The sequence below is a fragment of the Anolis carolinensis genome, chromosome 3 (assembly GCF_035594765.1).
Source record: "Anolis carolinensis isolate JA03-04 chromosome 3, rAnoCar3.1.pri, whole genome shotgun sequence".
NCBI lineage: Eukaryota > Metazoa > Chordata > Lepidosauria > Squamata > Dactyloidae > Anolis > Anolis carolinensis.
The window spans coordinates 155,305,430-155,332,509 of NC_085843.1; the positions used below are offsets into that span (position 1 = coordinate 155,305,430).

Consider the following 27,080-nt stretch of genomic DNA (forward strand, 5'->3'; position numbering starts at 1 on the left):
TGGATAATCCAGAACGTTGGATAAGTGAGACTCTACTGTATATAGGATGGCTTCATTCACAAAAAGGGCCTGTCGCGGTAGAGCAAAGCGGGACCTCGTCGTGTCCTCTGAGGGGGGCTCCGTCAGGGTCCAGTGGCGTCACGTGGCGTGCAGGCGCGCGCCGTCCTCGCGCAGCTGTAATTCCCGCCTTGGGCACGCGCGCGCCGCAGAAGGGTTCCCGACGCTCCCTCGCTCAGGGTTAGAGCCTCAAACTTTCCGGCCACTTCTTCTCTTTCGGGGGCGGGCGGAGCTTAAAGTTCTCCGGGGGGCGTGGCTATTGGGAAGGGAAGGACGCGATTGGCTGCCTCGCCGGGCTGAGTTGATAAATGTGGCGGCGGGGCGCGGAGGACGCTCACCGGCCGGGAGAGCTGCTCGTCGGAGCCCCCGGAGATGCGGCGCGCCAGCCGAGACTACTCCAAGTACCTGCGCGGCGCCGAAGAACTGGGCGGGGGCGGCCCCCACGAGAGCGCCCCGCCGACGCCCCCGGGCCCAGGCGGGGCGGCCCCGCAGCCCCACGCCGCGCCCGCCGCCTCCAGGACCCTCCTGGCCGCCTTGGCCGTGCTCGGGCTGGGACAGGTCGTCTGCAGCCTCGCCCTCTTCCTCTACTTCCGAGCCCAGGTAAGCGCGTCCCCCGCGAGAACGGGACTGACACCTGCTATTCGACTTCTATGGGATTGAAGTTATTCCACAGGTATACTATTTAATTTAGTCTTTTTTTGTGTCACGACAGGTATTAGACATGGTCAGGGTTTGGTTTTGTATTTTTGGAACATACATGTAGGACACCACAGTGCTCTCTGGGTGGGGGTGAACTACAACTCCCATCTTCTTCTGTCAGTCCTCCCAATTCCTGTATTTCATGGGTATGTCTCCAAGTTTGGTGGACATCCCATCACACTATGGAACGTTTGAAAATGTTTCTCTTCCTGATTTGAAGGTGTTATTTCCTGCTTAATTGTGTGGGAATGACTTTGAAAGTACAGTAGAGTCTCGCTTATCCAACGTTCTGGATTATCCAACGCATTTTTGTAGTCAATGTTTTCAATACATCCTGATATTTTGGTGCTAAATTCGTAAATACAGTAATTACTACATAGCATTACTGCGTATTGAACTACTTTTTCTGTTAAATTTGTTGTTAAACATGATGTTTTGGTGCTTAATTTGTAAAATCATAACCTAATTTGATGTGTAAGGCTTTTCCTTAATCCCTCCTTATCCAAGATATTTGCTTATCCAAGGTTCTGCCGGCCCGTTTATATTGGATAAGTGAGACTCTACTGTATTTGTTGTACTACTCCAGAAACTTTGTTTTTGTGGCTGCCGCAAACTAGGTTGAATTGGGTTGCTGTGAGTTTTCTGGGCTGTATGGCCATGTTCCAAAAGAATTCTTTCCTGAAGTTTCGCCTGCATCTATGGCAAGTATCCTAAGAGGTTGTGAGGTCTGTTGGAAACTAGGCAAGGGAGGTTTATATATCTGTGGAATCATCAGAGTGGGAGAAAGAACTTTTGTCTGATTGAGACAAGTGTGATTGTTGCAGTTGGCCACCTTGATTAGCATTGAAAAGCCTTGCAGCTTCAAAGCCTGGCTGCTTCTTGCCTGAAAGAATCCTTTGTCAGGAGGTGTTAGCTGGGCCTGATTGTTTCTTGTCTGGAATTCCCTTTTTTTAGTGTTGTTCTTTATTTACTGTCCTGATTTTAGAGTTTTTTTTAATACTGGTAGCCAGATTTTGTTCATTTTCATGGTTTCCTCCTGTCTGTTGAAATTGTCCACATGCTTGTGGATTTCGGTGGCTTCTCTGTGTGGTCTGACATGGTAGTTTTTAGAGTGGTCCAGCATTTCTGTGTTCTCCAATAATATACTGTGTCCAGGTTGGTTCATCAAGTGCTCTGTTATGGCTGACTTCTCTGGTTGAATTAGTCTGCAGTGCCTTGATATACCATGCAGCTGTGGACAAGTCTACATAGAGACCACCAAATGCAGCGCCCAAACACGAATCAAGGAACGGAAAGGAGAAAACCATGAAAATGAACAAAATCTGTCTTCTGATTTTAGAACTTCTAAAATCAAGACAGTAAATAAAGGACAACATTCGGAAAACGGGAATTCCAGACAAGAAATAATCAGGGCCAGCTAACATCTCCCAACAAAGGATTCCCCCAGGCAAGAATCAGCCAGGTTTTGAAACTACGAGGCCATTCAGTCCTAATCAAGGTGCAACATTCACACTTGCCTCCAGCAGACAAGAGTTCTTTCTCCCACCCTGGACTTTCCACAGATATATAAACACCACTTGACTAGTTTCCAACAGACCTCACAACCTCAGAGGATGCATGCCGTAGATGTGGGCAAAACGTCAGGAGAGAAGGCTTCTGAAACATGGCCATACAGCTTGGAGAACTCACAGCAACCCAATGATTCTGACCATGAAAGCCTTCGACAACACAATGCAAAAACCTTGTTTTTGCAGGACATCCTGCAGCACATTTTGCTACAGTTTTTCAATGAATATCTTGGTAGAGTCTTAACCCATTCAACATAGTTTGTGGCCGCCATAAAAATGAAATTTCTGGAGTATAACAACTACTTTCAAAGTAACTACCACACAATTAAACAGGAAATAACACTTTCAAATCAGAAACAGAGGTTTTTTTTTTTCAAATTTTGTTATATAGTGTTGTTTTTTTAGGTGTGGCCGGATTCCAGCCACAGTCTGTTGTTTATTGGAGTAGTAGAGTCTTGGCATCCCGGTTGTTTGGGCAGGTTTTTTGAACCAAATCAGTCACTGAGAGGCTCCAAATTAGTACAGAACTAAATGAGCACGCTGTAGTAGGTGGGCAACGGGCCATGTGCACGTGGCAACATTATTCAGCAGGTTCCCAAAACAAAAAAGTGTGTGAACTGCTGTGATTTCAATACAAGTGCTGCTTCCTTGTCTTCGTGTTAGTGAAATGATCATAAGGTTGGCTTTCTGCAGTGGATTCTTGGCTGTGCTTGAAGTTTGTGGGTTTGTTACAAATTCTTTGCTGTGCTTGAAGCCTACAAGTTTGAATCTTGTGTTTGTTTCTGACAGTATCTGGAAGATTGGCACAATAAGGGCAGAAGGTGGGCTGATTAAGTGTAACCACCACAGCGCTTGCCTTTTTAAGTACCTTCAGTTATGTGCTTTTGTAGATATGGCAATGCTGAGAATGTCATGGTTACGGACAATACCTGCGGAGGTTCGCTCCTTGTAGTATTGCATTTTTTTTTGTTTTATAATGCAGTTAACGGTAAGAAACTGCATCTCCATGGGGATTACGTTCCAGATACAGAGGGAATAACCTTAATACAAGAAATTGAGTGAATGCAATCCTTTGGGAAATACCTCTCATATATTTACTTTCTAGTAACATTTGTTTCCCGCCTTTCCTTTGGTGAGCTCAAGGTAGTGTGTATGGCTCTTTGTCTTCTCCATTTTGTCCTCATAACAACTCTGAGGTTTAGAGACAGAAAGCAACACACAATTGCTGCAAGATCCAAGGGGCTTGGCACATTCAATATCATACCAGACAGATTCTGAAGCTTTGTCTTGCAAACGTGGCAAAAAAAAAAACCCTCCTGAGATGCTGCTGCTTTTCTTGTTTGAGGGATGCCAACCATGTCGTGTTATCTCATTTTTGCAAAAGAAACCCCAAATCCAGCTGGCTATAAACATCACAGAGTGAAATAAGTTTTTGTTGGAGGCTTCACAACATATATTATATCTGAATTGCTGGGGCAGAGGATTGGAGGGAGGAGTCCGCCTGTAGTGTGGTTTATGCTTTGGGACTGAAAGGAATTGTTTTTTCCCTTGAAAATTACCCTGTTCATTGGCTGAGTTGGCTTTTGTTATTGCTTTGGTTAAGTGCTCTGAACTTTCTTAAAGGAAGCTGGAGACTTGCTTTTATTTCCCTTCCCCAAGAGATAAAAGCAAATTCTGGGGTTGGGTTTCTCTTTTTTAGATCTCTGTTTGAGAGAAAGAAATGCAGGCGGTAGAATACCATAGAAAAGTCTGCGTGTATTGCAGGAATATAAGCAGTTTGCTTTAATGGTATGAAAATACTGTAATGTGCTTGTTGATGTTAACAGAAGTAGACTGTAATGAATGAATAGCCACACTCTTAAATAAGCTAGTTTTACAGTCTTTTTGTAGACATCATGAAGCACTTTCATGTCCTCTTAATAATACAAGTATGTGTCCAATCTCATTCACTAAAAGTAGGTGTTATGATTGAGCCTCGTGGCTCTGTTTCTGACAGGCGTGGGCGTAAGACTCCTCGAGAGTCGGATACTCTCGAGGAGCGAGAGAGAAAAAGACTGCGAGACATATTTGCAGCACCCTCTGACGAAGAGTCTTTCGAAGGGTTCACGGAGAGAATGGAGGAAGGGCTGGTTAGCTCAGAGGAGGATGAGATGGATTGGACTCGGGTAAGGGAGGAATTGGGGGCCACTGGCCATGATGGGGCAGAAGATGAATGGGGACCTTCAGGATTAGACCCATGGCTTAGCTGGAGGGATGGGACGGGATCCACAGCTGGAGATGCTGTTGGGCGTAGTCAGAGGTGTTCCAGCTCTGACGAGGAAAGTGATGAGGAAACGCCCGGGTTAAGGAGGACAGCTGACAGTGATGAAGATTTGTAACTGGCATAAAATGGGGCTTGGGAGCAATTGCAAATTGCGTCGGGCAAGGTAATCTGGGCAAACGCTTGGGATTCGTGTGTGTGTGTGGGACGCTTCCCTGAAGACTTGTGTACTTTCCTGTGCTGAGACGTAAGTTGATTGGAATCCAGGGTCAGACGGCGGGAGGGATTGTGTGGGCATTTGTTTGTGCAAACCTGTGCTTACTCTTATTAGCTTGACCTTCCGTCGTCTTCTTGACGGACGCCATCTCCTGCTTTGAGAACTCGGATTGAACTGACCACGGCTTGTCTTCCCCCCTTCTTGGACTTGGAAAAACTACAAACGTCTGCTTCTGGCTTTGATCTACGGAACGGAACTGGTCTACTCTACTGCTAAAATCCCTGGCGGAATTGTTCGTGTTGGAATCCTGTCTGCTGTGTGTGTGGGAGCGACGCAAGTTACTCTAAACACAGTGTTGGCAGCAGAGAGGAATCTGCTGCCAATTAGTTGCATTCTTTGTATCTTTTGTTCCTTGGCTTTCGTTTTGTTTATACCCAGGCTGAAGACAGCAGTTTGTTTTTACCCGGATTAAACTCCGGTTTAATCCGGTTTATCTTTTGAACATTTACTTTTGCCCCTTTTTGCTCCTAAAGGCAAAAATTGCCTGGCCCTTGTGTTTTACGGGCATTTTTGAGTTCTGTAATCTAATAAACTCTGTTACTTTGAATCTTGTGGCGTTCTGTCCTTGACAGATTGCCCGACGCCCATAAAAGGTTTATTGCAGCAATAAACCCGTCAGGAAGACGATGGATGAGTTAAGGGTCAAATTAGATCAATTGCAAACGGCTTTTACCGTTAGCCAAACCGCTCATGCCGTGAAAGGACATGTTTTGACTCCTGAACGCTTTGACGGAACCAGGTGCAAGTTGCCAACCTTTTTGGCACAAGTGGAGCTTTATTTTTCTCAGCTCAGTGCTCATGCTTATCCTACAGACACTAGCAAGGTGGCCTTTATTTTGAGTTTGTTGACCGGTCCCGCAGGACAATGGGCCACTAATTTAATTTTGGGCAATGACCCAGTCAAGGACAATTTGAATGATTTCAGAAAGTTGTTAATTGATACTTTTGGGGATCCTCTCCGCACGGAGAACGCTGGGTGGGCTCTGTATCGGTTGAAACAGGGAAAGGGGACTGTTTTGGATTACTTAAATAAGTTTAACCTGTATCGCCACCAGCTGGATTGGGGGGAAAATGCATTCATGCTTTTATTTACTGCTGGGTTAAGTGATATGCTCCAGGATGAATTAGCACGTTTGGAGCCGGCTGAAAGTTGGGATACCTTAGTTGCTAAGGTGCTGCGCTTAGACGCCAGGTTCGAGGCTCGTAAGCACTCAAAAGCAATGTGTGCGCCACCCATGCATGTAACCAGGGCACCTGTGGTAATGGGGGAAGAGCCTATGGAGCTTGGGGTCTTTAAAAAGCTGTCTACCGAGGAAAAGAGCCGTAGGAGGCAGCTGAGCTTGTGTTTGTACTGTGGGAATGCTGGGCATTTTGCCAAAAATTGTAATGTGAAACCTTCCAAAACTTTCGGGAAAAGGCCAGCCCTAGTGCGACGTGAGACCAATGCACTAGGGCTCCTCAAGCAATCAACTGAGGGGAGGAAGCATGTTTTCGTACCCATTACATTATCTGTTGGGGGAAGGGAACTTGTTTCTACTTTGGCACTACTGGACTCAGGGGCTACGGTCTCTTATGTTGATACTGAGTTTGCTAAGAAGCATGGCATTCCTAGAGTGCGCAAGGCATGCGACGTGTGGGTGGAAGGAGCAGATGGGAGACTGCTGGAGACTGGGGTGGTTAACCATGAAACCTCAGCAGTAACGTGGGAGGTGCAGGGAGTAACGGGAACGTTTGTGTGGGATATTACGAGCTTGCCTAGATATGATGTGATCCTGGGGATGGATTGGCTAGCTGTAATAAACCCACAAGTAGATTGGGCAACACGTAAAGTGATTTTAAAGAGGCAGGACTGTTGCACTCTAAATGTTACTCATTCTGATATGGAGGGAGTGCCTGCTGAGTATGGGGAGTTCTCTGATGTATTTTGTAAAAAAGAAGCGGACAAATTACCACCGCACAGGCCATATGATTGCGCCATCAAGTTGGCAGAAGGTGCGAAACTGCCAGCAGGGAGGCTGTATGCCTTGACTGTACCGGAAAGGCAAGCTTTGCGGGAGTTTCTAGATGAAAATTTAGCCAAGGGGTTTATTCGCCCATCTAGTTCTCCAACTGCGGCACCAGTATTCTTTGTAGCCAAAAAGACTGGGGAACTTAGGCTGGTCTGCGACTATCGGATCCTAAACAAATACACCATTCGGGATAGGTACCCGCTCCCTTTAATCTCGGAACTGTTATCAAGGGTGCAAGGGGCTAAGGTCTTTACCAAGCTTGACCTGCGGGGGGCCTATAATTTAATCCGTATACGGGAAGGGGATGAATGGAAGACGGCATTTAACACGTGTTTCGGATGCCACGAGTTCCGAGTCATGCCTTTTGGGCTTTGTAATGCTCCTGCGGTCTTCCAGAGGTTCATGAACGATGTGTTCAGGGACCTAATTGACCAATTTTTAGTGATTTATTTGGATGATATCTTGATTTTTTCTAAGGACGAGAAAGAACATCGTCAACATGTCAAGCAGGTTCTGCACCGACTGCGGGCTAATGGGCTTTTCGCCAAGGCTTCCAAGTGCGTCTTTCATGTGCCTGAAGTGGAGTTCCTAGGTCATGTAGTGTCAGGTAGGGAACTTAAAATGGACCCACATAAGGTTGACGCCGTCAACTCATGGCAGGAGCTGAAGACTAAGAAGGATGTACAAAGGTTCTTAGGTTTCGCTAATTACTACCGGGAGTTTATTCCGAATTTTGCAAAGCTCACGGTACCTTTGACGCAGCTTCTGCGCAAGAAACAGCCATTTGTGTGGGGGCGGGAAGCTCACGAGGCATTTCTACAACTTAAGTCTAGTTTTCAATCGGACAACATACTAACCCATCCTGATGTTGACAAACCGTTCGTGGTAGAAGCGGACGCTTCTAGCTACGCGTTGGGGGCTGTATTGTCTCAGAAGGATTCCTCAGGGACCTTGCGTCCCTGTGGATTTTACTCGCGGCAACTAACACCCTTCGAGCAGAACTATACCATATGGGAGAAGGAGTTGTTGGCGATTAAGGTGGCGTTTGAGGTGTGGCGGCACTGGCTTGAAGGGGCACGGCACCAGATCGTGGTCAGGTCTGATCATAAGAACTTAGAGCACTTGCAAACAGCAAAGAAGTTAAACCAGCGTCAAATCCGCTGGGCTTTGTTTTTCTCCAGGTTTAACTTCAAGGTGCAGTTCGTGGAGGGGAAGGCAAACTTGCGGGCCGATGCTTTATCCCGCAAGCCAGAATTTAAGACCAATGAGCAGGTAGTATGTCAGACCATCTTGCCTACTGCCTCGCTGTGTGTTGTAGATAATGAGCTCGGGTTACATGACCAGATTCTTGAGGCTCAGAAAGATGATGTGTGGACTCAGGAGCAACTGATGTTGCTCTCAGCAGGTAACCGTACCATACTGCCGCATCTCCAAGATCAAGACGGGGTATTGGTGCGTAGGGGGCAGGTTTACGTACCTGTGGGGGCCCTCAGGTTGGAGGTGATTATTTCCGATAGGGCTCCGCAATTTGTATCACGCTTTTGGAAACACTTCCATGAGTGCTTGGGGACTAAGTTAAACGTGTCGTCCGCCTTCCATCCGCAAACGGATGGACAGTCGGAACGGGTTAATGGACTCTTAGAGCAGTATTTGCGTTGTTTTTGTTTAGATCAACCCACGGCTTGGGTGAAGTGGTTACCGGTGGCGGAATTTGCTTACAACAATGCGGTGCACACGTCTAGTCAGCATACGCCGTTTGAGCTTACTTATGGCTTTCACCCACGGGGAGGTGTGGCGCCGTCGACCAATGTGGTCTCTTCGGACCCTGTGTACCGCTCTACGGAAATGGCTGCATTGCATGATGTTGCCCGTCGCTTACTATTGGAAGCTAAGGCAACGCAGAAGACTCAGGCTGACCGCCACAGGCAGGCAGGGGAGGAGTTGGAAGAAGGGGATTTGGTGTGGTTATCTTCCAAACATATTAAACAGACTGGGGGAAAGTTTGCGCCTCGGTATTTGGGTCCCTTTCCTATCGTTAAAAAGATTTCTTCTGTTGCGTTTCGTTTGCGTTTACCGTCTAGTTTAAAGGTCCATCCAGTCTTTCATCGTTCGCTGTTGAAACTTGATACCTCTAGTCGTCGTGGTGCTATAGCGGAGGGTATCACTGCCACTTCTCCGCCATCGGGGGAGGAGGCCTTTGTGAGAGGGGATAGTGTTATGATTGAGCCTCGTGGCTCTGTTTCTGACAGGCGTGGGCGTAAGACTCCTCGAGAGTCGGATACTCTCGAGGAGCGAGAGAGAAAAAGACTGCGAGACATATTTGCAGCACCCTCTGACGAAGAGTCTTTCGAAGGGTTCACGGAGAGAATGGAGGAAGGGCTGGTTAGCTCAGAGGAGGATGAGATGGATTGGACTCGGGTAAGGGAGGAATTGGGGGCCACTGGCCATGATGGGGCAGAAGATGAATGGGGACCTTCAGGATTAGACCCATGGCTTAGCTGGAGGGATGGGACGGGATCCACAGCTGGAGATGCTGTTGGGCGTAGTCAGAGGTGTTCCAGCTCTGACGAGGAAAGTGATGAGGAAACGCCCGGGTTAAGGAGGACAGCTGACAGTGATGAAGATTTGTAACTGGCATAAAATGGGGCTTGGGAGCAATTGCAAATTGCGTCGGGCAAGGTAATCTGGGCAAACGCTTGGGATTCGTGTGTGTGTGTGGGACGCTTCCCTGAAGACTTGTGTACTTTCCTGTGCTGAGACGTAAGTTGATTGGAATCCAGGGTCAGACGGCGGGAGGGATTGTGTGGGCATTTGTTTGTGCAAACCTGTGCTTACTCTTATTAGCTTGACCTTCCGTCGTCTTCTTGACGGACGCCATCTCCTGCTTTGAGAACTCGGACTGAACTGACCACGGCTTGTCTTCCCCCCTTCTTGGACTTGGAAAAACTACAAACGTCTGCTTCTGGCTTTGATCTACGGAACGGAACTGGTCTACTCTACTGCTAAAATCCCTGGCGGAATTGTTCGTGTTGGAATCCTGTCTGCTGTGTGTGTGGGAGCGACGCAAGTTACTCTAAACACAGTGTTGGCAGCAGAGAGGAATCTGCTGCCAATTAGTTGCATTCTTTGTATCTTTTGTTCCTTGGCTTTCGTTTTGTTTATACCCAGGCTGAAGACAGCAGTTTGTTTTTACCCGGATTAAACTCCGGTTTAATCCGGTTTATCTTTTGAACATTTACTTTTGCCCCTTTTTGCTCCTAAAGGCAAAAATTGCCTGGCCCTTGTGTTTTACGGGCATTTTTGAGTTCTGTAATCTAATAAACTCTGTTACTTTGAATCTTGTGGCGTTCTGTCCTTGACAGTAGGGCATGTATGTGAGGAGCTGCTTAGCTTTGGCTGACTTGCATCCATTAGATGTTTTCCTTTTCATCAAATGTAACTATTGAAAAGTTCTAAATCCTGCTGGTTGGTCATGTGTGGCTGTGCCCTCTTCCAGCAAAGGCATACAAGATGTCCTTAAACCATCCAAGGGTGAGAAGCAAACCAGTTGTAGCTGTCCGCACTCTGAAAATCCAGATGAGCATCAGCTGCCACTGATGTAAATGTGAGAGTGAGCTCTGATTTTAATAGTCTGACCAGATCCATTTGTAATGCACCTTTTAAGTTTGAACATCAAATAACTTTCTTATAGTTTAATGCAGCCCTACACAGTTTGTAACCCATTAGGTAAAGGCAGGACATATGCTTTGGCTTGCCACAGACTTGCTAAGACACCAGGAAGACATCAAGAACTGGTAGATTATTGGGTGCCTAGTGAGCTGCATTTGGCTTGGCCAGACATAAAGTGTGATGGCTTGGACTAATTGCAGTGGCTTCCAGTTGCAGTGGAGCTCTCATGCAACTTACACAGTGATCAACATGTAGCTTGAGAAAAGATCTGTTCTTTTTTCCAAATTATTTGCATGCATTAATACCACATCCTTTAGAACTGTGACACTGACTTGCACAAAAAACATTAAACAAATTTTTCACTCACTTCGGTATTTTCTTTTTTCCCACTTTCAGAGCAGCAACTCTGAGAACAGCAAAGGACAACCAGCATAGTTCCGTTATATATAGAATATGGTGTGCTGTTTTGGTCACCTCATCAAATAAAAACAAGGAACTGAAAAAGATAGAGGAGGACAGCTAACAATGGTACACCTTGCCATGTAGAAATAGTGAGGAGTTTGAGTCCTTTTTGTTTCAAAAAAGAAAGGTATGAAAGAGCTAACTGTTCACAAAATTTTGCATGGTTGGAAAAAGTAGATAGTGTTTTCTGCCTATCAGTACAGGTGCTAACAGTGAAGTTGGATTGGCTTCTTGGTGTGGGCCATCCTGCTTCTGTTCAGAGATTTTGGGCCACAAAATAAAAGGATTACCTTTTTTTTCATTCCCTCTTCATAAGCAGAGGTATTGAGCTGCCAGTAGAAACAAACATTAGTTTGAAAGACCATGCTTTGTTTCTTTAATTTTCAATTTTATTGAGAGGAATCTATTGATAAAATTTCTGGAAAACAACAAATACATTTATGGCCCTTATATGACTGTAACTTCTTGTAGGGTTTCCTACTCTTAAGGTATAACTCAGATTCACCATCTAAACTACTCAGTCTTTCATACTGAAGTATTTAGGAATAAAATAGATATTTTAGGAAAAACCAGAATACTCTAGTTATTACTCCCCTTCTCCCTCTTTCTCAAACTAGATGGGAAATTATAGATCTCACAATCCAGGGTTCCCCTCTGCCAGCATGGTAATCTTTTGTGATTTCTAGACATGCAAAATTCTTCTTATGTGTCTTCCTCCTCATTTTAAATCCTATCTGCAAGACCAGAAACAAAAACTGTTGGAAAGCAAAGTAATTAATTTGCTTCTTGCTCTGAAACTAGTACTTCAATTTTGATTAAACACATCAGTAAAGAAGAACCAAAGGAGAAGGTTGTCCAGATGAGATTCGGGTTTTAATGCATTAACCCTGTCCACTAGTATCTACTGAGAGGGATACCTATGCTCTTGCTGTGCGGAGGTCTCTCTGTGTAAATACTGATAGTGTAAAATATGCCTTGGAGTGTCTACAACTCTCAAGGGTCAGAGGGGCTTCCTTCCATGTCAAGTTCTGTACATTGAACCCCAATTTTGTGTGCTGGTGCTGGTTTGCAAGCGTTATTCAGCTTTCTAAATTCCATTCTCTGTTTATCCACTTTCTAAGGCCATTTAAATTATTGATTGGTTGTTAATCGGAGAATTGTCCAATATTTCTACTAAATTGAGCATGGGATGAACGTGGATATGACTGCCACTGCACCTAAGTATATAGGCATGTTTCATCATGCCTTTTTACGCCAGTATCTTCCACTCATTTATTCTCATTGCCTGAGTCATTTCTCCTGTCTCCTACCTTCCAAGAAAAGGAAGATCTTCTTGAGCTTCCATCTGTAAAACTGCTTTGATTTGAATCAGTTTTGTGTGTAGGGTGTAGTGAAAAGTTTCACTCTGAATAGGTTTACCTTAATTTGCCCTCTTTAATAGTTATGTAATTAGTTCATGGTTTTGATTGATGGAAAGATATGGGAAAAACCCTGAATTTTTCAGTAACTCTTGTGTGAACCCCCCTCCCCCCGCTGGCTGTCTAGCTATCACTACTCATCCATTGTGCAGGGTATTTTACCACTCATTCCTGTAGTACCGTGTCATCATGAATGTGAGACTTCCTTTATTTCACACAGAACTCATAAGAATTTTTTGCGAAGCTAGGTGTGCTATTGAGATTTCAACATTTCAGTAGATTGTACATTTGGTTTTGTAATAATTGCACTACCTGTTCTAAACAATTTATTTACTCCTTATCTGGGTTTGACTACATGGACTAAAAATATTGTACTTACCTCATATGTGCTCTGACCCTGACACACAACACCGGTGTCAATGCATATCTTTGGGCTTTCATTTAAAAAACTGTGCCCCTTACCCTCAGATTTTGCAGAAAACCTGGATATTTAACTTTGTGGTTGGCTTTTCAGAAGATATTAATTAGTTCACTATGTAGTCGGTGGGAGGAGTTGGTGGTGGGAAGAACTGGGTGATGGGAGGTGAGGATTCCTGCCAGAAAGAGATTCTCTACCAGGTTGAATACCCTTTTTTAAAGGAGATGGCTCATATGTCTGAATATTTGCACATCAGTACAATAGTATTAGCTGACCTCCACTTAAAATAAAATATGTTTATTCACATTCATGATAGCAGGGAGGGGGGGAAAGGTGGAGCGTCCAATACTGTCTGACCAAAAATAATGATTAAAATGTGAACTGCACCCTAGCAGTAAGGTGAGTTGGGTAGTGGAAAATGTAGTGGTTGGTTACGACAATATCAGCACATATAAGTTTTAAACACATTTTAGTGTGTTTACTGTATTTTAATTCTGTTTTTACCACACTGTTAATATTTAATTGTTTTTTTAATTTTTATATTGCCTCTTTTAAACTTGTCTAGTGTGGAATGTTAGCCATCTTGAGTCTCCACAGGGAGAAAGGTGTGGTATAAAGATGATGATAATAACAATAATAATGGATGTTAACAGGGTCATTGCATAGTTGATGCGGATTGGTGAAAACGGTGTCAAACAGGGTTAATTCCCATCAATGTAGACAAGCCCTTGGTTGTCATCATAAGCAAAGTACATGGAAAGTGTGTCTGTAACTCAGTGACAATGGACTGCCATCCAAGCCAGCTCATAGTGATATCATCTACTTGCCCCTACTCTGCATTCCTTCCATAAGGAGCTCAAAACCTGGTGGTTTCAGCAGGTGTTCGAATGAATCCATTCTGGTTAGCCCACCGACTTTGACCCAATATATACTGCATAGTTTCATCTTTCCGGATTATGGACCATGTTTAATTTATGGGGTTATGAACCCCCCCCTGATTGGAACCTGTTGTGATTATCATTGATTGCTATTTTTAGTGTAACATTTTATTTTATGTAATAATCTGTTTTTATATTGTTGTGTATTGTATATATTTTGTATTGTATGCTGTGTATTACTGTTGTAAACCGCCCTGAGTCCCTTCTGGGAGATAGGGCAGTATATAAATAAAGTTGTTGTTGTTATTATTATTATTATTATTATTATTATTATTATTATTATTATTATATTGCTTCTCCCTCTAGTGACCAAGAATACAAGATGAGAGAATGTATTGAAATTATCCATAAAACTATCCATAAAACTTCTATGTTGAAGGCATACAGTTCAAATAATGCACACAAGACCTTTCCAGCCCAGTTCTAAAAAGTTTTGAAGACATCTCTTCTCCTCCCTTCCTAGTTTTGATCAATTTCAGCCTGTTGGATACAAAAAAAGTCTCTGAAAGAAAAAAGTTTTAGTTTTTAAAATTATGGAAGCAATAAAACAAAAGACTAAAGTGATTTTTGACTGTATTGTCACTTTGTTAAACTTCATCCATCGAATTATAGATTTGAAATGTTTATGATTGCCTCTCTACATTTCATCCAGGGTTAAATTGTATAGATCTAATGTACCAAACATGGCCACCCTAAAGCTGTTAAACTAACTCTGGAAGTTTTTCTTTTTCAATTTGGTGCTGATCATAATGCTGCAATCTTACTACTGGTGTTATTGATTGTTTTTTTCCAGGAAATCCTAACTAAAAAATAAAAAATGATAGATTCTGCCACCTTTCTGAAGAATGTTGATTTTAAAGAATGAATAATGTAAGATGCCATAGTTGCCAGTGTTTTGACAAAATAACATGCATGAACCTGATAATACGTATTTTGAATCACTTTGGAATAATTCTTGTGCTCATCCAGTCATGGGTTGTATATTTTACAATGTAGCCAAGCAAAAGACCACACAATATTAAATTTCCATGTAAGTAAAGATAATCAACGTAACTATGAGGAAATATATTTTGCCTAAAAGTTATGGGAATAATAGAATGTTTTTTGTTTAAAAAACCCCACATACTTAAAATATTTCAAAGGTGAAAGGGTATTTTAAATATTATGGACTTTTCTGCTTATTGTGTTAATAAAAATGTTGAACAGGACCACATCTTGTGTACTTGTAACTCTAGAAACACTAAACTTTGCCTCCATATTATTGAGGGGTAGACAATATACAGCAAAGTATTCTATTTGCCTTTACAAAACGAAAAAAAAAAATCAGATCCATCATTTCACCATTGCTACATTAGCTCTAGCAGTCTTCAGTCACGTATGGTAGAGAGGCTCCTACTTCGCTTAAAGAAGTTTGAGAGCCTTAAGTGTAGCGAAATACCTTAAACCTATTGGAAGATAGTTGAGGTCTCTTTTGTGGTGGTGGTGGAGGTGGGGATGACGATTGAGGGGCAGGGTAATCTTTTGAGGTCTGGTGGGAAGCGTGCCCCCCCCCCCCCAAGACATCTAGAAGCTGCCCAATGCTGTTTTGAAAGGAAGGACTGAAGTCTAGAAAGCTATACAAATTAAACAAGGTGTTGGCATTTTTAAAGCCAAAGAGCAAAGATAAAGATTGCCTCTTGACTGCAGGCAAGGTTTTTACCGTAATTTGCAGTTGTTGGCCTCTAACTCCGTATACAACATGCTACCTCTTCTGTTGCCTCCTATTCAGTGTCCCAGAGTTAGAAGGAGCCTCATGGGCCTTTGAGGCCCCATCTACACTGCCATATAATCCAGTTTCTGAATACAGATCATCTGCTTTGAACTCATAATTCAGTTCAAAGCAAATAATCTCCATTCAGAAACTCGGTTATACGGCAGTGTAGAGTCCAATTCCCTATGGAAGCTCTCTCGTGAAAGCACCTGCAGCAAGTCTATTTGAGCAGTTTAAGTTTAGGAACAAGGGCTAGCAGTAACATTTGTCGAGTTTGGTCAGCCACCTAAGTTGATAGATGCCAGGCAAACAGATGGTGAAGTCTTGGAAGACAAAGTTATGTGTTACACATGGTTTAACCTTAAACCAGCCTGTTGCTTTCTGATTTGGGGCAAAATGCCGATCCATTGAAATAAGATTTGTCACACACACACACACACACACACATCTATGAATATTTGAATGTGTAGTTTCATTAATGTTTTGAAATGTGATAGATATGCCTTTTCTCTAGTATTTTTGAAACACAGATTTTGCATTGATTTCCACCCTGGGCTAGAACTCAGTTTTGGGCCATTTTGTGTTTTGAGGTCATGGTTTATAATACTTTAACCACATGAGAAACCATACTTCGGAGTGAAAAGTGCTGCAGTAATCCAGAGCAGGAAGCAGAATGGCCCGGTGAATGTTACCCAGAGCGTGTGGTTGCTTGCCTGCCTGTTTTTGCATTATGCACGTGTGAGATTTCCTATTGTGCTAAAAAGAAGCGTTGCATGAAACTCTGAAGACAGATTCATTAGGTTACTGATGTTCAGTACTCGCCTCATGATGGTCTCGGGGAATATGAGTGCCTGTGACCTCATTGCAGTAGATGAAATGCATTTTCCATAGTCACTACTCCCCCCTTTTTTTCTTTTCTTTTTCTGGGTGTAATTGTACAAACATCTTCAAAAGGTTTCTGTGTAATTGTAGTTCATGTGCGGTCGCAAAGCATTGCTGTTTACTTGCATCAAACTGACTTTGATTTATGGTGATCCCATGAATCAGAGACCTCCAAGTCACCCCATCAACAGGTCTTCTCAATCCTGCAAATTCAGGGGCTTCCTTTATTGAGTCTATCCATCTGGAATGGAGGCTTTCTCTCTTTTTTTTAATGCCGTCCACTCTGGCAAGCATTATTATCTGATATGTCCAAAGTGCAATGGTCTCCGTTTAAGCCATCTCGACTTCTAAGTAGAGTTCAGGCTTGATGTACTATGACACTCATCTATTTGTCTTTCATGGCATCCATAGAACTTTTCTTCAGCACCACATTTCAATTCCAATTCTTCCTGTTCAGCTTTCACATCAATGCATAGAAACGGGAAATATGATGTCATGGACAATCCTAACTTTAGCATTGGATGATATATTTTTACACTTTAAGGTGTTGTCTAGAGCTGCCATACCAAGACCTAGTCTGCTTCTGATTTCTTCACTATAGACTCCAGTCTAATTCATGACTGAACCAATTTTGTTACATAGTGTAATCTATAAAGCACAGGCTGATTTTTTTCTGAAATTCTTTGGTGCACTCCCTTATTTGAACCTTGCAGCTGAAGATTCCATTGGTTATCTCAATTCAGTATGTGCAAATTTTCTTCTCCTACCTCTTGAATCTTTGTGTTCATTGGCTGTGCAGTTTACAGTCCTCTTGTTTCTGTGGCTTCCTCTTTCTACCCCTCAAATACTACCCAATCTTTTCTCTCTCTGGTCCCTATTGTGGTTTATCCTGTGAGTTCCCTTATTGATTGCTCTCTCTTCCAATCCCCCTTTTCTCGGTTTCCAGTCATTTTTATGTACATTTTTTTGGTCACAGCACCTCATTTTGCATGAACCTTTTTGTAATCTCACTCATGTCTAATCCTACTTTCAGTCCTCTTCAGTCATACTGTTTCCTAGCTCACAGGCTTAAGATTTCTGTTTTGCTGCCTTAGGCAGAGAGTGTATGTACTCTTCGCCAGCTGTTGTGGTGATTGTGGCCCTATCATGAAGTTTTCTTAGGATTAGTTCAGAATGAGAAAGCATGACTTTCACAGATCACTCAGTAGTTTTCCATGTTCAATTAGGGATTTGAAATCAGGTCTCCATAGTCAAAGTCCAATGCTTAAACCACTACACCAGTGGTTCTCAACCTTCGTAATGCTGCGATCTCTTAATCCAGTTCCTCATGTTGTGGTGATGCCCAACCATAAAATTATTTTCATTGCTACTTCATAACTGTAATTTTGCTACTGTTGTGAATCGTAAATATCTGATATGCAGGATGTATTTTCATTCACTGAACCAAATTTGGCACAAATACCCAATACGCCATGGGGTTGGGGGGATTGATTTTGTCATTTGGGAGTTGATGAAATTGAACCAAACGTGGCACACAGAACTCCCATGACCAAAATATTAGAAGGGTTTGGTGGGCATTGACCTTGAGTTTTGGAGTTGTAGTTCACCTACATCCAGAGAGCACTGTGGACTCAAACAATGATGGTTCTTGACAAAACTTGGCACACAGACCCAACATGGCCAATTGTGAATACTAGTGGGATTTGGGGAGGATTGACCCATGGTTTTTGGGGGTTGTAGTTCACCCATGTCCTTATGCATTTTCAAATGGGAGCATTAATAAAAAAAACAAAAGGAAAGACTGACTTTTTTCTAATAAATAGTGTTACAAATTACCTAAGCTGCTTCTGCTGCTGCTTCTCCTCCTGATACTACTGGGCCACCCTCAGTCCCACATTGTACTGGCTCTTTCCCCCTGCCTTGAAGGGACTTGACCATGGGCGCGAGCCTCCCTCCAGCCTCACGTGCTCTCCCTTACCCAGAAATGCACACCATGCTGCCATACGCCAAATATGCCTGCTGTCCCCTCACCTCTTGAAGTCTCAGAAACAACCCTCCCCTTGGCTGAGAGGCTGGCCAATCACAGCAGAGGAGGGCTTTTGGTGGGAGGATTCACTATGTGGTTCCAAAAAGGAAGAGAAGGACAGCCAGAGAGATCTTCAGCCTTCTTTGCCAAAGGGGTTCCTAAGACCATCAGAAATATGTGTTTTCTGATGGTCTTTGTCGAACCCCCTGAAACGTCCATTCAAGCCCCCCCAGGGGTCCCGGCCCACAAGTTGAGAGATGCTGCACTACACTATGCTTACCAGTTACTATCTACATAAAGCCAAGTTAGTTTAGCATTCGAAGTAGAAAATCCTATCACCTTTCCCCATATTTGGAAGTAAAACTGTAATTTGCTGTTCTCTGCAAAAATTACCATTTGCTGCCCTCTCATGACACTAAAAATTGCAAGCTGAGGTAACCATCTCACTCTGTGTATCTCTGTTTTATGATACTGCAGCCAGACTTTGTCTCAGCTTTCACAGCATCTTGCTTCTCCTTTCCCTTTCCTAGAAGTGCATGAATCAGGGTAGTAAGACATATGTGAGGCTTTCCTGGCCAATGAACTTAGGATTGTGCCCACCTGAAGAATTCTCGTCTATCCCCCCAAATGTAAATAATTGCCCTATTTTTGCATACCAGTTTTGAAAGACAGGTAGGAGATAAATCAGCTATAATATTGGTGCAGCTAAGTCTAATTTTCATCACACACAGTAAGGCAAGCCCCCACCCTGGTAGCATTTAGGGAGCACTTGAAAACCTGGTTCTTCAAACAGGCCTTTGGATAAGATTTTCTTATTGAGAATTAAGGCACAGTACTCAAATCGACCTGAGGAAAAGTCAACCCAATTCCTTGGGGTCAATTTGACCAAATTTCTGGACTCATGCAAGTATATATAGGGTAATCTATGAAAGCATATGCTGCCAACTTTGTTCCCACAGTTGGTCTTCAAGGTGCTATAAGATTATTTTGCATACCCATATCTTTCCAGTATGTGAGTCTTAATATAAATGAATTGCCTGGCAGAATTAGAAGACTAGATTAAGGGTGATTTCAGGGTAGGGATTAGGATTTTTGGTTTCTTTATGATAGTGTCTATTACCTTCTTTTAGTTAGCTGTGTTTTTATGATTTGTTTCAGATGGACCCTAACAGAATATCAGAAGAAGATACACACTGTTTGAGAACGTTTCTGAGGCTTCAAGGGAACATAGATCTGCAGGAAACAACCTTGGTGAATCAAGAAAGACTGATGTCTGAATCATGCAGAAGGATGAAACAAGCTTTTCAAGGAGCAATGCAAAAGGTCGGTTGATTCCAGCAGCTATAAAGTTTTACCTCTTCTTGAAGCTGCAGAGTTGTCCCAATGAAAAGTGGGCTAACCGTCACATAGCATAATAATACTGGAAGACTGCCTTGTACAGGTTTAGGCCTTATACAGGTTAAGACAAAAAAAGTCTTAAGTCCATTTCTCCACTTGTAGAGGCAGTTTCCTCAGCCACATTTGCTAGGATTCTTTATTTCGGAGTACTGTGTCTTGAGTCACACAAGGCCACAAACTCCATCACTAAGACCTAACTACATGGTACGTTAATCACATTTTTAATACAGTGTACTTACTGCGACTACTCTTTGAAAGGAAAGTTGCTATATAGACCAAAATCTGTGGCATGTTCCTACTGGGTTGCTTTCCCACAACAAATGCCTTTGCTTCCAGAGCTTTAAGGTCAGTCCATTCACATGCATTTTCCACAGTAAACCCGCCTATCTTATCAAAATATAAAGCCTTGGAGATACAAAGATGTTTCTTTAAATTTAAATAGAATTAAATCAGCAATTCAGTAAACATTCATCCAGTATTATCATGGAAAAATATTTTAATATGTGACAAATACACTTCAACATTAAAATGAAAAGGCCCAAATAACTTCCTGTGAAGATAATTCATACTCATAGTCCTGGTCTTCCTTCCTTACAGATCATGGCTAACATAATGATTCAGAGATACAGTGTCATTTCAGCAGGAAGTTAGGATTGCCAAACTAAAAACTGGATAAGGCTTTATACCTGTCATGGTTGTGTAGAAGAGGAAATGTTAGTAGATGGAGCTTGCTACCTGGATGCATGACAAGCAGCATCTACTGATATATCCTTTTCTACACAACCATTAAAAGTACAAGAGTTTTCTCACCAGTTTTCAGTCTGGCAAAACCATGGCTCCTTGACCTTCCAAAGGAAATCAGCAATAAGTGATGTTGTCAGGAAGTAGCAATATTGGTTTATTCTTCTTTTCTGGGCTCCAAGGCATTCTAAGTTCTTGTTGCTTTATTCCATACCTCCTCTGTAATGCTTCATAAACTACCATAAAGTCTTGCCCCTTATGTGTCATAGTATTAGATAGTAAATGTGATAGAGTACGAAGATTAAATGAGAGTACTAGAATATTGGGTGGGGCGAATTTCTGTATGGATATAGACAGATAATGGGAAATAAAGGGAGAAGTCCTGTGAGAGCAGCTTGCTGTTGCTTTCATTTTGCCTCTTCCTACAAATTTCTCAAGGTCCTGTGTACATAGCTCTTTTCTCCTTAGTTTACTGTTCCATCAGCTCTTTGTGGTAGGTTAGTTTGAGAGACATAGTTCTGTGGACTTGATGCTTTATTTCTAGCAGAGCACTATTTTCAGTTCCTTACCTTGGATTCTGAATTCACATCTTCCATTCAGACCTGGTTGCCAATTTGTAGTCCAGCCAGCTCTCTTCTTGGTGTCATCTACAAAATCCAAAGCAAACATGTAAGTATTTTAGTCAACAGCCATAATGAGGCAGTCACCTTAGACAGCTGAGTTTTGAGTGTCACGAAAGGGCATGCGATTGCTGCCTAATTTATTCTATTTTTACTGCCAGGGAAATGGAGATACAGTTGTGGGATTTTCTACTTCAGGTGCCAATTTTTATTCTGTTGTTTCCACTTATTGCTTTGTCTCAGACAGAAAAATGTCTTAGTTTGGGCCTAAGTGTTTAGACAAGAGGAAACAAGGAGCCAGGCAGATCAGGCATGGTCTCTGGGAAGTCTGGATGAGGATGGACAACGTCATACTTTATCTAGTTTTTAGAGAAGGAACTATGTAACCATGTGTAAAGAGATATGGCTTCCAGAAATTTTGAAACAACAAGAAAAACAAAATCTTCATCATTTTCCCTCCCTCACAGTCTTCCGGAAGCAATTAAAAACATGCCTGTTCCGTTGTGCTTTTGAGTAGACAAGTCCATTATAACCTGGCCCATATCCACATTGAAACTTGCCCTGTCACTTTATAATTTGATTTCCATTCAGATTTATCTTCCCTACTTGTGTGTACTTGATGTATGTTCTATTCTGTAATAGACACTCCCTTCATCCGTTTGACTGTCACCCAGACTGTGGTCCTATATTGGACCTTTTAACACCTTGGATTATTGTTTAATATTTTAATTATGCCTATTTTAAACTATGACTTTTAAATTTTGTTTTTAAATGTGTTGCTTGATGTCTTAATTGTTGATTTTATGATATTATATGATTGTATAGGGCTTGTCCCCGTGTGAGCCGCTCTGAGTCCCCGTTGGGGAGATGGAGGCGGCATACAAAAATAAAGTTGTTGTTGTTGTTGAAAAAACACAGAGTTTCAGAAGAGTGCTGAATATAGTGGGACTATTATTTTCTTGACTTGGGAACTATTTTTCTGTTAATACAGATTAAGATAGCAGTTGTCTTCTTTGCTGCAGCCTCACACTGTTGGTTCATTTTCAATTTAGGATCAACAATAATCCCAAGGCCCTTTTCACATTTTATACTGCTGAGCCATTTATTCCCCCATTCACATTTGGTTTTTGTGATCTTAAAAAATGTAGAATTTTGCATTTCTTTCTGTTAAATGCTGTTCATTTTCAGGACCCAATTCAAGGTGCAAGTAATCACCTACAAAGCCCTAAACAGTTTGGGACCCACCTGCCTTCGTGACCTCATTTCCCCTTCGAACCTGCACGATCTCTTCGTTCATCGGGGGAGGCCCTCCTCTCGCTCCCGCCTCTATCGCAAGCGTGGTTGGTGGGGACGAGGGAGAGGGCCTTCTCCGTGGTGGCCCCTCGGCTCTGGAACTTGCTCCCCGGGGAAATTAGGAAAGTTACCACCTTGGCTGCGTTTAGGAAGAGCCTTAAAACCTGGCTATTCACACAGACCTTTGGATAAGAACTGCCCATCTGTATGATAAATATTGGTTCGGTGTCCACCTTCTGACTGGTTGCACTTTTGTCTTATTTTGTCTCCCCTTCGGGGAGATGGAGGTGGGGTATATGAATAAAGATGATGATGATGATCATTATTATTAAATTTCATTTTATCAATTTCACCCAAGTTTTCTAGTTTATCAAGGTCCTTTTAAATTTTGTTTTATTTTCCAATGTGTTAACTATTCCACCCAGTTTTATATTATCTGGAAATTGGATAGGGATTCCCTTTACCTAAGTATCCAAATCATTGATAAAAGTAGAGAGGGATGCTGGCTCCAGGACAGTGCCCTGCAGCACTCCATTTGAGACCACTTTCTAGTTTGAAGCACAGCTACTGATCACAATTTTTGAGTACAGTTTTCCAACCATTTATCGATCAATTTTCCATCTATTCCATATTTAGTCAGTTTGCTAATCAAAATATTGTGGAGGACCTTATCAGAGTTGAAGGAGATTTTCTGAAAAGCATCTTCATGCCAAAAGATTGTTTGCTTGGGACATAGGTGGGAAAATGTTGATACCAGCTTATCTCCAAGCATAAACCTTCGTGTGTATGTTCAGAAGTGTTACAGTCCCTTTCACGTCCCACCCTGATTGTAGCCTCTCACTGTCGGGTGGAGAATTGAGCTTTTGAAACATAGCAAGTGCTGAAAAACTTAAACATAAGGTTATCCTTGTTTTATATGAAATGGTATAGCAGCAAGGTTGATCCAAATGTCCCAGGGATGGATTTGCTAACTTCCAAGGGGTCTATAGAGTGTTGGTTTCTTATGCATCACTGCATATTAAGCTCTATTTAAATGTAATTACAGCCTCATCTAGGGCTGTTTAAAAGCTGACAGACTACTATGTGCTTGATATGTATTCTTTTTCCGATTAGCCCCTTGCGCAGGAATCTCTTGGTCCATTTCCTCTTGATTGCCTTTCAGGAATTCTAATGTCTTAATGCTTCTGCTAATAAAAATTATGGCAACAGGTTTAATTGGAGTAAGTCAAAGTTTAAAGAGAAATCTTGCCTGAATTGCACTAGAGACAGGTGGTCTTTAACACGCTTACTTGTAGCCGTGTCTGTGTTCTTGTCCAAGTGGGATTTGGCTTCTGTGTTTTGCGAAAGACACAGTAATGTGCATATCTAGCATATTACACTGGGTTTGCATAGAATGACTTCAAAGTGGCATTTGGTTGTGATAATAGTGGACAAGTTGACCTCATGTTGTGATAGTAAAATGTTTTGACTGTGCTTCTTGTCCCTTTTCTAAACACCTGAATATGCCAGTAGGTTCTTGCATTACCCCAGTTTTAAATATCCTAAGTCATGAAAATGGACTATTTAAACATGTGCTCCATCTCTGAGCTGTGACTTCACTTGTGCTGGGATAAATTTGCTTTGTGTCCAGTATAAAATAGGATGGATGTAGTTTACTTTATTTGTAGGAATTACAAGGATAAGGAAGTGCTAGAAAATGGGTAGGGGGCGTTGCTGCAGTTCATATGATTATATTGATAGTAACAGGTCCAGGATGGACCATCTCATGCTTGACAAAATATATTGCTATAAAGGTACAATGGATCTGTTTCTACATTTTGCTTCTGAATGTTTTGAACCATTCAGTTTCCTTCCTGACTTGCACAAATGCAAACCAGTGGATTTCCGGCAAGATCATGATTCTGATTTTTTCTCAATGTTAGTCACATAACCATTTCCTAGCCTACATATCTGGGTTATGCCCGGATTACGTGGAACGTCACATATCATAACATATATAAGTGTATTCATGTGTGACTTATTGGCATAAGACTTGTTTGCGAAGGGGGGGGGGGCAGTTTTAAACTCATTCCCCAATTGCACCATTTCCTTCCATAGAAAATATATAGGATACTGTGGAGAAAATCCAGAAGTCTGGAATTTGAATTGTAATTTCTTTAAAGTTATCTTAGCTGCAAAATATGTTAATGGTTTTAGGACTTGGACTTGGATCATGTGAAATAGGGATGAAGGAGAAGTGTTTCTAGTGAAACTTAGCATTGAAGAGAAGGGCTTCCAAATCTGGAGGTGGTATTGCCAGGCCAGTGAGAACCCTGGCATTTCCTACCTTGAAAATGGAGCAGTGCTGTAGGTTTGCAGCAAACTTCCTTGCATTGTGAGCCTGCAAAACTAAGCATCCTTGTCTTATTTTCAGGAAGTCCAGCGTATTATCATTGGGAAGGACCAGTCAAGATCAGAAAAATGTAAGTAATAGGCAATTTATTACTGGGGAACTTTAAGCCATGTGCTTTTACCAGTGATTTTAATGAGATGTTTCATCTATAGCTATAATGGGAGCATCCTGGTTGGATTTACCCAAGATAAACAAACCTGACAACCCACCATTTGCCCATCTTATCATTGATGGCAATAAAATCCCAGCTGGTAAGTTCATTTTTAAATTATATTTAGAAGTTTAATTAGGTCAGTGGCATTTTACTGTCACTGTCATGTCTGGTGTTATAAGTTATCATGCTACACAATGGTTAAAATAAATATAATTGAAGTTTGATGTGATCTTAAAGTAAATTATGGTCTGGAGTTGTATGGCAAACCAGAATAAGAGAAATCAATGCTTGAAAATAACTTGATTTGCATTCATTATGACTTGGTGAGATATCTAAATTGATAAATGATAATTTTGACCATTTTGACAATTGGAGATTCTTGCAACCATGCTGTTCTATTTAGTAAATGAAAGTAGACAAGGAGCTCTAAGCTGTATCTTTTTTATAGATACAGAGAACTCAAAACTATTGTTTAGCGCAAAGGTTCTCAAACTTTTAAAACCACAGAGCCCTTTTCAAAGGAAAAGTTTATTATGGAGCCCCAAGAAACTTTTGGACACAGGGGCCACATTACATTTTAAAATTTGACAGATGGGCTGGGCTAGTGGCAGATGGATGGAGAATGTTTGTGTAAACTTATTGGAAAAAAATGAACAAATTCCTATGCACACTGCACATATCTTGTTTGTAGTGCAAAGAAAGAAAGAAAGAACAATAGAATATTTAAAATGAAGAACAATTTTAACCAACATCTTAACAATCTTAAATAATCACCCTGAGTCCCCTCGGGTGAGAAGGGCGGGGTATAAATAATTGAAATAAATAAATAAACAGTATTTCAGTGGAAGACCCCAGTGACCATCCAGTCCAACCTCCTTCTGGCATGCAGAAAAAGCACAGTCAAAGCACCCCCAATAGATGGCCATCCATCCCTTACAGTACTACTAATAATAATAATAGGAGCAGCCCTGAGGTCATCCAGTCCAATCTCCTTCTGCCTTGCGGGAAAAGCACAGTTAAAGCACACCCAATAGATGGCTATTCAGCTTTTGCAATAATAATAATAATAATAATAATAATAATAATAATAATAATAGGAGCATCCCCGTGAAACCCCTGACTGTGCTTCATGAAACCCTAAGGGCTCTGCGGAGCACAGTTTGAGAACCGCTGGTTTAGAGGTTTACAATTCTTCTGTTTCGTCCAAACTCTTGTGAGGTTGTGGGTTTCGTAGAATGAAAAATTCAATTTGAGATGCCCCATCCCCTCCTTTCTCAAGTAAAATATTTAAAACAAGATGCTTAATATGTATTGTGAGAGTAGCTGTCTGAGTTAATCCAGAAATGTAAGATATGCCATTATTGAAATTAAAATCTGATAGATGGGACAATCATGTTTTCTCAGTTATGGAATTCTCTAAAACTATGGAAAAAATATGGAGCAAAACTTTGTTTTACAGCCTAGTTATATCCTCAAATATAGCTATCAAAATGCTATAATCATTTTATCATCTTGCTTGATTAGATTATTTATTTTTTCATCAATCCCAGCCAGATCTCTTGCATCTACAATGGTTAGGATAGTATATTCCAGCCTTGAATAGATTCAAAGGATAAATTCGTTACAAGTAACAAACTAATCAATGCACAACAATTTTGCACTGATAGAAATTAAAATATTGCTAACATTTTGTCATCCTCAATGAGAAAGTTTGTCTGATGACATATTGAGAGGAGTTTCCCTTTTACTTTTTTTCTTTCTTTGTGACATTTTGTTGCTTTCTGCAGCTACTCATTTACACAAAATCTGGTTTTGTGCAAAATGAAACCTATAAAAATGCAATTATATGAAATATATTCCTTTTTACATGAATGAAATGGTTGTAAAGAAACCAACAAATGCTAGAAGTCTCCGAAATGCATGAAAATGCTCAATTGCATGCAACAGTTTTGAAATTTTTCATTGAGATGTTCAAGAACAAAATAAGTGGAGGAGATGTATGTTCCTATACTGTGCACTCATACTACATAAATGTAGCATTATGATTAC

General features: G+C 41.7%; 1 protein-coding gene across 1 annotated transcript in view; it reads left to right on the top strand.

Annotated features, from left to right (window-relative positions):
* The first annotated feature begins 321 nt into the window (after positions 1-321).
* tnfsf11 (TNF superfamily member 11) overlaps positions 322-27,080 on the top strand; it is a 32,089-nt gene continuing 5,330 nt past the window's right edge. The window contains exons 1-4 of the mRNA XM_003218629.3: positions 322-657; positions 19,592-19,756; positions 24,899-24,947; positions 25,030-25,128. Of these exons, the coding sequence (XP_003218677.1) occupies positions 430-657; positions 19,592-19,756; positions 24,899-24,947; positions 25,030-25,128 (541 nt within the window). The 5' untranslated portion in view covers positions 322-429. The remainder of the gene's footprint in view (positions 658-19,591; positions 19,757-24,898; positions 24,948-25,029; positions 25,129-27,080) is intronic.